The 9,935-nt window shown below is 38.9% G+C and overlaps 2 protein-coding genes across 2 annotated transcripts; both read right to left on the bottom strand.

Moving 5' to 3' along the window:
• Window positions 1-296: 296 nt before the first annotated feature.
• Window positions 297-9,316, bottom strand: rxfp3.3b (relaxin family peptide receptor 3.3b). Its single transcript, XM_027020107.2, has 2 exons — window positions 8,154-9,316; window positions 297-1,469 (listed from the first exon to the last, which is right to left on the bottom strand). Exons 1-2 carry the CDS (start codon window positions 9,314-9,316, stop codon window positions 1,316-1,318), a joined length of 1,317 nt encoding a protein of 438 aa, XP_026875908.2. The 3' UTR covers window positions 297-1,315.
• Window positions 1,376-4,426, bottom strand: fem1b (fem-1 homolog b). The gene is made up of 2 exons (XM_027020106.2): window positions 3,480-4,426; window positions 1,376-3,344 (listed from the first exon to the last, which is right to left on the bottom strand). Exons 1-2 carry the CDS (start codon window positions 3,725-3,727, stop codon window positions 1,709-1,711), a joined length of 1,884 nt encoding a protein of 627 aa, XP_026875907.1. The 5' UTR covers window positions 3,728-4,426; the 3' UTR covers window positions 1,376-1,708.
• Window positions 9,317-9,935: the final 619 nt, after the last annotated feature.

Below are 9,935 nucleotides of genomic sequence, written 5' to 3'. Positions count from 1 at the left end.
TACTAGAAAACTCGGTCTCAATACTCGTTTGCAGTCTCAGCTGTTTCACCTTTGCTGGTAAATGAAATTTTGTAATTCAGTAACATCTGACTAGCCTATGAGCATTGATACCACTGTTTGTGCCTACAGGTTGGTATGAACAATTTAAACTGAGATTGTGTGTGTGTGTGTGTGTGTGTATATATATATATATATATATATATATATATATATATATATATATATATATATATATATACACATACATACATACACACACACACACACACACATTTTCCCTTTTCTTAAGTGTCATGCACAAGGTTTCTAATGAAACATTTTGAACAGAGGTCCTTCATCACTTGTACATTTCAAAGATGGACTGCTGTCCAGAACATCCTGTTTCTTTGGAAATCTTGAGTGTTACACATTTTTACCACCTCTACATATTTAACTGTAGTTCAGTGCAGTTCCTCTTCAAGAGTTACAAGAGAAGCTACCATCAATCAAGTATAACAGTGGTACCAAAAACAGATGCAAACTAGAATTTGTTGTATAAAAGGTCTATCTACCTTAGAAAGCTATACATTATGTACACCTAAAAAAAGTGCATGATGCTTGTATGACGAGCTGTATGAATGAGAACTGGATTTTGAGCTAGAAAATGAAATAAAGCTGAGAGATGACAAACATTTACTCTTCATGTTTAATGTTACATTAGCTTTGCAAATAAAAATACATAAACACATTACAATTGCTGACTCTCAAAGATGTGAAGCAAAAATTCTTAACATTCAAATCCCTCTTTAAAAGTCATGCTGGCAGGGTCAAATCTTCCTATCATGCTTGCACACAGGCAAGCATAACTGAAGAAGGAAGACATGCTCATTTTCATTCAAGCTCAAGATATCTAAGCACCATCCAGAATAAGGCCACTCGAGGTATTGCAGCCCACTCAAATAGAGCTTATGTCCTCAAACCTCTATTTAAAGCAAGTCATCAATATAGATTCCATAAATACAGTGGCATAATGGTTAAAAGGGAAATCTGAAGGGCAAAAAATAAAATTTAAAAAGTTTTAGAGAACCTGTCACAGGCATATCTTAGTGTACATAGAAATAGCTTTTCAAGATTAGCTTAAGTACATCAATCCATTGCTAATGAGTCCTTAGAAAATAGATTTTCAAACTGTTTTTAAATAAATTTATAAAAAATTGTTAAAGAAGAAAGTGCAGCGAATAAACAGCTCTTCTCTCTGTCATTCGCATAAAAAAAACTGAATTCAGTGTGTTTCTTAGCTATGGCCCCACAATGCAAGTTATTTAAATACAGCATGTTACATATGGAAAAGACAAACACTGCAATACTTTGTATGAGAATGTAAACCATTGTCTAGAAAAAGAACACTGAAAATCAAGAAAACTGGCAGTCCACAGCCTGACCAATGCTGGAGATGTGGTGGTTCCAATTTCTTTACAGCATCTACAGCAGTATATGAGACACCTTACATCAGTCAAACCGGTAAATCAGCGATACCAGAGACGTGTTAAATCCATTCAAGTCATCCTTATGTCCTTATGACACTTTCAACAGGGGAAAGAATTAAATTAACAAAAAAGAATAATACATCATCTTTATCAAGAATTCCCAGCACCATTGGATTGGTTAAAACACAAAAATTGTAGAAACTGATGTCATTAATTAAAAAAAAAAAAAAAAAAAAAAAGGATCAGTGAAACTCAACAAACTCTTCCAGGCTTTTAGGAATCTGGTCTCTATAGAAAATGTGATGCTGTCGGACAGCACGAGCAGCCAGGCACTTTAAACTCATTTTCATCTGTGTCTTCAGAAGGATTTCAGACACACCTGTCGTGCTTTTCTCTAATGGAGTCTTCTTCTGCTTATTGGTCATGTCTGTATGAGCTCCAGCCTCCACCAGACTGATTATGATGGCGTGCAAGGTGAGAAAGTCACTAATGGGCCGGTTGTACTGTACAATAAGGTGCAGTGGGCTATTGCCTTCATTGTCTACACAGTTCACCAGAGCACCGCAGTCCAACAGGAGTTTGGTCACTTGTGCGTTTGGGAAACTGCACACGTCATTGGTGTGGAAGTCATCCACAGGTGTGCTCGAGCTAGCCGCTAGGTGGAGCAGTGATGAGCCCTCCCTGGTGCGCGGGTCAAGACGGATCAGATCATAGATCTGCTTGTTGAGCCGTGCTCGGGCATCCTCATTGCACTGAGTCTTGGTGGAGATGCACACAAGGTAGAGAAATGTGAAGATGTTGGACTCATAGTTGTCGGTGCAGGATGGCAGCTCAGCCTCACTGGCTGTTTCCATGCGTGCCAAGCTACGTTGGATCTCCAAAACACTGCAGTGCAGTACCTGTTCCACATCTGATGCTTGCACTGGCTCCTTCAGGTGCACCATCTGTGAAAAAACCTGTGCAAAGCGCAAAAGGTCCTTGTGTGTATTGCGGTTGCAACGCTGACGCAGACGCAATGCATGTAACCATAGCTTAATGCACTGTTCAAACTCCATGTTGTCAGCATAGACAGCACCCCGGTATATTATGGGATGCGAAACATCTATGTTATCCGCACCCAGTATGCGCTCACGTACCATCAGTCCTTCCATGTGCAGTGCGTCCCGGTCCTGCCTGATAGCTTCCAAGTCTTGGGGTGTCCTACACTCTGCACGCCCCCCATATGCATCCACAGGTGGCGGTAGCTCTTTGGCAATGACCCTCTCAGTATCACGATAGCGCTCCAGCATCGCCAGATACAGGTAATGGTAAGTCTTAAGAATGTCATAATTCTCCCGGTCATTAGCAAAGGAAGCACCTAGCAGCTCTAAAGCCTCAATGCGGCTGTGGGGGTCACAGTCAGCATGTGAGAGAAGCAACTCAACCACGTCTGCCTTACAGCTTTCTGCTGCCACCTTGAGGGGAGTCATACCATGGCCATTCACTACCATTGCTGCATGGCATCTTACCAGCTCCTTCACAATGTCCAGATGGCCAGCCTCAGCAGCAAAGTGCAGTGCGGTGGCACCACAGTGAGCCTTTGCATTCGGATCAGCCCCTCGTTCTAGCAAAAAGCGCACCACATCTGTGTGGCCCTTATAAGCAGCTATCATTAAACAGGTGTTGTCATACTTATTAGCAATGCTGATGTCAGCATTGTGCTCCACCAGATAGCGCACAATGTCCAGCCTGCCATCAAAACATGCAGCCCTGAGAGGAGTAGAGTTGGTAAGGGTGGTATGGTTCACGTTGGCATTGTACGACACAAGAAGTCGGACGACCTCAAAGTGTCCCGCACCAGCTGCACACCAAAGTGCTGTGGCTCCATCAATGACATATCTAGAAGAAAGTAATGTAAGAATTAATTTATAAGGTAGGAATAACTAATATAACACCAGTTTGCCAGTCATTCTGAACTTTAAAAAAGTAGATTACAGAGTTCAGATACATTCATAACTTACATTTTGCACTTACCCGTCAAATCTAACTGTCCCCGTTTGTTCAGTATCCACTCGGTAGTGGTCCAGAAGCAATCGCACAACTTTGTCATGACCGTTCTTTGCAGCGATGATGAGGGGAGTTGAGCGCTGGCCGGCCAGTTGCGTTACATAATCCAACAGGTACCGTGTCTCAGTCACAGAACGGTTTAGCAAAAACGCGGCAAGTGTCAGGACTTTTCCTTCGCTAGCCGCTTTGTAAACGCTCCCTGCCAAGGACTCCATTCGGGCCACCTCCTTCGTTTTAAGTATCGCCCACAAGATTCACAACAGCGCGGCCTGGCTCCCATTAAAATGTCAGTTTGAGCTCACAAGCTCATGTGAAGAAACAGTTGGGCTCAGTTTTACCTAAACTCATTACTACCTGCTATCTAAAAATAAATAAAACAATTTGCTACCTGGCTAGCTAATTTCCCGAACTAACTAACTACTTGTCGGTAAAGGTAACGTTAAGAATGATACCGCGAACAATATTAAGATTGGCTAAACTAGCTAGCTAGCGTTAGCTAAGATACCCAAAAGTGCGACGACTCCATTGAAACACTACTATCTTTATATGCCTTTGTTTTCCTTGTAGCTTCATTTAACTAAGATATTTAGCTTTAGGTTAGCTAGCTATTTTGACAAATACGTATGACGTTAGTACACAGCTAGCAGTTAGTATACAGTTGCTAGGAGCTAGATGGTTAGCAAACTTAGTCACGACAGCTAACTAGCTACAGTGCAGTAGTCAGCATCAGTAGCTAGATGTCAGGTCAGAATCCGGTAAACCGCGTGATAATATCTGGATGTTAAAGCACAATCGCGCGACATTTACGATATTATGTAGCAAAGGAAATATGCCTTCAAAAGTTATATTCGGCAGGACATTTTTAACCTTTACCACTAGCCTAACCGGAACAGGGAAGAAGCAATCTGTCTTGATTTAAGAGTCATTTGATTAACAGGAAATAGTTGTAGTTTCTGAGGTTATTTTTACAACACAAGTCCTCAGAAATAAAAGGTTATTTATCCATTGGCTCACTAAATGTCACCACACACACACATACACATACATACATATATATATATATATATATATATATATATATATATATATATATATATATATATATATATATAGATAGATAGATAGATAGATAGATAGATAGATAGACAGATAGATATCTCAAATATATCTCGTTTCTCTGCCACTCACTGAACAGAGTAGACGCAGAGGGAGGTGTGCCTCACTCGCAGGACTTGCGACTCTTTTGTAAGGATAGTATCTAAGGTTTGCTAAATACCTTAATCCAGAATCGTGATGCAGAAGATATTAAGCATGTCATGTCTTTTGTTGTTGTTGTTTATTTGTTTTTTTAAACAGCTCGGTAATTAGGCGGTTCCTTTTTGTTGCTAATGTGACTCGACTGACCTTTATCTATTTAATGTGACTCTATATTTGCATTCAAAACAAATATCTGGTTGACATTATCTAAACAACTTGCCGTAGCCAGTATTTACCACAGGATAACTAACATTAGCTAATTAGCTAGAAGTTTACTGAACAGTTAATTTTTCAGTTAATTTGGCTTTTCAGAACAGATTGCTTTCACACTAGTTATATTTCAGCAAGAAAATTATGAAATATTAATTGCCCTCACACACAAGTGAAAGCTAACATATTCCCATTTATTTATTTGATGAGGTATGCAATGATTTATGTATATATGTATATAAAATATTCCTGTCAACTTTCTGTGTAGTGATAAAATCTGCATTCCATTCAACAAGGTTTGTAAGGAGTATCCTTGTATTCCCCACATACTATTCACATGATGTGGGTCAAAGGGCCTGCAGTTGATTAAATCCCTTCATTCACAATGCCCTGCAATGTCATCACAAAGGAGATACATGTGTTGCTTTTTTTTCCATTTCTCTTGACATCTGGTCAATTAGACAGTTCCACGTTAGACAGTGGTTAGAGTGAACAGAATGTAATGTAGACCATATATTTTGCATGTAAAATGAATATCTGTGTGGTTGTGTTTTAAAAGAAGAATAAAGTGTCAAAGGAAGTGTAAGCAAGAATAAGTATAAAATTAAAGTTAAAATTTGCAGTGTTTATAATATTTACATTTTTGGAACTTTGTGTACTGTACTGCCTACAATGCATGCTTTATATTCAAAAATACTTTGAAAAAACACAGATAGAACTGGGTATGGTCACAGCTGCAACTAGGGACCACTGAAAGTATCTGAAGGTTATTGATAGGCATAGTGCCAAATGTAAGATGTAAGTCATTTTATGCCCTTCTAGTACACAAGCTAATTTGGGTGTTTCTCCAGTGTTTCTGAAATCATGTATGAAGAGGACTTTGTATAAATAATAACTTTAATAATAACTTTATGGAAAAGGTTGTGAATTGCTTGCTTAAAGTGTTGTAGGCTCACTCCATGTGTTTGTATCCTGTCATGATGGATATGCTCTTCTCAGACACTGGGATATGGAATGATGGATATGTTAACTATGAGGAGTTTGCAGAGATTGTGATCCACCAAATAATGCAATGCTAAAGCAGTTGACCTCATAATAACACATTGCAGTGTGTATTATCTTATGACCAAACTCTTTTTGATTGGTGCAGGAATGTATTACTGTTTACATGAGCCGTGGGACCGGAACCTAATAGGAGGCCCACATTACTAATTAAGCACTAAATCACTGAAAAGAGACATCACTCAATTATTATTAACATGCTAGTAGTAGTCCTGGCAGTAAAATAACATTGATAGCTACACTCCTACGCACACACCATTATTTCTGGTAAGTACTTGTCAGGAAACCTGTGGGTCAAATAATTTACTAAGCGTGGGATGTTTTGGAGAATAACCACGTGTAAGTGGTCGGTGTGTGTGAGTGTATGTGTGTGTGTGTATGTGTGTTTGTGTGCCTGCATGCATGTCTGTAACAATACTCTGGAGGTGTCAGCATGAAGATCTCATGATCAAATCAACTACATGTTCTGAAACCCAAAAGCAGTTACACAGAATATATTCAAATGCTAAGAATGAGAAGATGTTACAGTGCCATCTTGTGTTTTGAGCATTATGCATAACATTGATGGTTTGAAGCTGTGTATCTACATCTTATTAACTTAGGCAACAAACAGGAAAATATTAGCAGGCACCAATATGTTAATGTTGTTACTTCGTTCAGTTAAATTTTACAACAGTCCTGTTTTATTTATATAGAGCTTTTGACAAAAGACATTGCCACAAAGCAGCTTTACAGAAATGTAGGTCAAGACTCCTACACCTAAAGTGACAGCAGAAAGGGAAAAGTTCCTGCAAGAGCATGTGGAAGAAACCTTGATAGAAGCCAGAAATATATATAAATGATTAATATAAATTAAAGGCTAAAATATTGCAAAATACCAGTCTAGACCAGAAGAATTATTAACTTTTCTCTTGCCTACCATATAACAATATGAACTGCAAGCAATAGATTATTGCTATACATTTACATTGTATATATTTTGAATGTTATTCTACATTATTTTGATAATGTATAAAGATTATCTGTTAATGATATTTCTAATCAAATGTATCCATAAACTACGTTCTTTGGACTAGACTAAAAATGTCACTCCAGTACATCCTGTTATCTTTTTTCTTACTGTAGCCATCTCTAAGTCAAGTAATAAATTTCCTTTGCGGTCATGTTTTTGCTACCCTGTGCTGTATACTCCTACTTAAACAATAAAACCTATCCTTTCTATCCACACTTTAGCATTCATAGTCCATTAGAATCACAGCACTGCAACAAATGTTAATTAGATGGAATAACAGTTTTACAAAAGCCTTTAATAACCCCCTTTTAATGGTGTTCATGGAAAAATCAAACAGTGCCTTGATAAGATAAGACTTTATTATTCACTTTACAATCAACAGAATAGTAGAAGTGTGTACATTCATTTCCTTTGGGGCAAAACCATCAAATTACTAAGAACATTTACACTCATTTATTACACTTACAGTAACAGATGTTAATCTTAGGTCATTTTCCAGAGGAAAATTCAGAAAACTGAAGAGTATAATTTATGTGAGAGATAAAGGAAAATGAAAAAAAAAACAGAATATGTTTTTGAAATGTAAATACAAGACTGAAAATCTGGCTCAGTCATGACATGGGATATTACATTTTCACACACATTGCATTGTTCAATGAACTGAAATTACACACCTTTTCTGGAAAAAGAAATGTAATGAACACCAATATCCAGGCTCAAACCCAGATTTTTAGATTTTACTGTACAACAAAACTGGTTAAACATGCATTGCAGTAATACATGTTTACATGTGTGTCCTATGTTAAATAACATTTTAAGTTTACAATGAAGCAGATGCAGTATTCATGTTTGTAGAGCAATATCACATTCAGTTTACAGATGACTGCAGTGGTTAAATAGTTCGTACAACTTAGCACATTTTTCACAGATGCTTTTTAGCGCATTTGAGCACCATTCAGAAAAACGTACATAATGCAGTTATTATTTTCGGAAAGCAGCCATAGAGAGATGGCAATTTGGTGAGTTCACAGCAGCCCGTGTATTAAGCTATATCAATTTCCACTTCATGCATTGGTGGGCATTTGTTGAAGGCAGCGCATCACTGGTCATTATCCACAGAGAATCTGCAGTGTTCGGTTTCTATTACATTCAAAGGCACCACAGCCTGACTGTCATGTTCGCCCTTAATGGTCCCTGAGAACGGGCGAATTTGACAGCTATTGACAATCGCCGGTGAAGTAATTCTCCAGAATAAGTCCTTTAATATTTTCCTAAATTCTCTCCTTGTAAGGCAGTACAAAACTGGATTCAAACAACTGTTGGTATATGCAAGGCAAACTGTCACAGGGAAAACGTATGTATGGACCATGTAGTAGGCTTGATCAAAGTGTGCCATGTCTAATTTAACCAAGATACCCCAGAATGTAACTGCGTGATGTGGCATCCAGCAGAGGAAGAAGGAGAGCACCACAACTGTGACTGATCTGGTTATCCTAGACCTTCGTTTTGGGAGATTGTTGTTCATGCTTCGAAGCCGAATAAATCGTAGGAGCAACAAATAGCAGACCGATACAATTAGCATAGGGAAAACAAAGCCAATTAAAATTTTCTGCAAGTGATACAGGCCGAGCCAAAAGTGTCCATTGGGAAAACCCATTAGGCATAGAGTTTCATTACCGACTGTCTTCTGGGTAGAGAACATAAATGTTGGTGTTGTAGCAATCGTGGCCAAGACCCAGAGCAGCGCGCTCACCCATTTAACGGAGCAGGTTTTTTGTCGGGTTCGATCTTTCAGAGCTGATGCCACGGACCAGTACCGTGTGATGCTCATAGCGGTAAGAAAAAAGACACTCGCGTACATATTCATAACTGTTACGGAAAGGACAATCTTGCACATTACGTGTCCAAATGGCCAGCTGAAATCCCGGGCAACTTCCACAGCCCAGAAGGGCAAAGCCAGGACGAACTGAAAGTCAGTCACTGCAAGGTTCATTATGAAAAAGTTTATTGTAGACTTATTTTTACCTTGTCTCGCTTTCATTAAGAAAAACACCAAAACATTGCCCACTAAGCCAACGGCGCACACGAATGAATACACTATGGAAATCATGAACCTGAGCGCTGGGGATCCATCCGCAAAAACATCGATGTCCTCGAGTTCAGTAAAGTTGAAGTCGCTCCTGTTTAAGGATTCAGTCATCCTCTGTAGCCAATTTTTGTTTACGTGTGCGTTAACTAGCAGCAATCTCTGAACAGGTTGCATATCACCCTAAAGACTTAAAACAACGTAAAAGTGAAGACGATAGTTCGGTTATAGTATAACACAGACATGGGCATCGAATACCAGCTCGTTGTAGAACTCGTCAGTTGTTGCATACCTCTATTTACAAAAATGCTTGGCACGCTCTGCAGGCGTTTTAGTGCATGTGGCACCTGACGCATACAGCTATAAAATGCAGCGATTGGTCCAAAGCCCAACTGATCCAAAGTCTCACTTAAGAGTTTAAACCGCAGTAAGGAGAAACAGCTAGACACTTGAAAATCATGTCATCGTATTGTTTTATTCAGCTTTTTTTAACATTATGAACAACAGGCAAGTTTGCGCGCCCCACTCTGCCTTCCCTATCAAACGCTGTACTTCGATCCTGCTGATTATAGACAGCCGCCCTGTTTAATTCCTGCAGCAGCTCAGAACGTATTTATGGGTTGGATTACTACTATAAAAGTAGTGGGACAGCAGAAAAATCATTCTGTCTAGGTGAGTCATTCAGGTACTCATCTTTAGATTTTTGCAGAGCAACATTTACCAGTTGACAATAATTGTGACACGACCTTTTCGTGGGAAATAACGATTTTGTGATTGAAACAGCTTCCTATAATTA

Source organism: Electrophorus electricus, chromosome 2 (assembly GCF_013358815.1).
Source record: "Electrophorus electricus isolate fEleEle1 chromosome 2, fEleEle1.pri, whole genome shotgun sequence".
In the NCBI taxonomy this organism is placed as follows: Eukaryota; Metazoa; Chordata; class Actinopteri; order Gymnotiformes; family Gymnotidae; genus Electrophorus; species Electrophorus electricus.
Note: the sequence above shows the minus strand (reverse complement) of the source record. Positions and strands in the feature narration are given on the sequence as shown.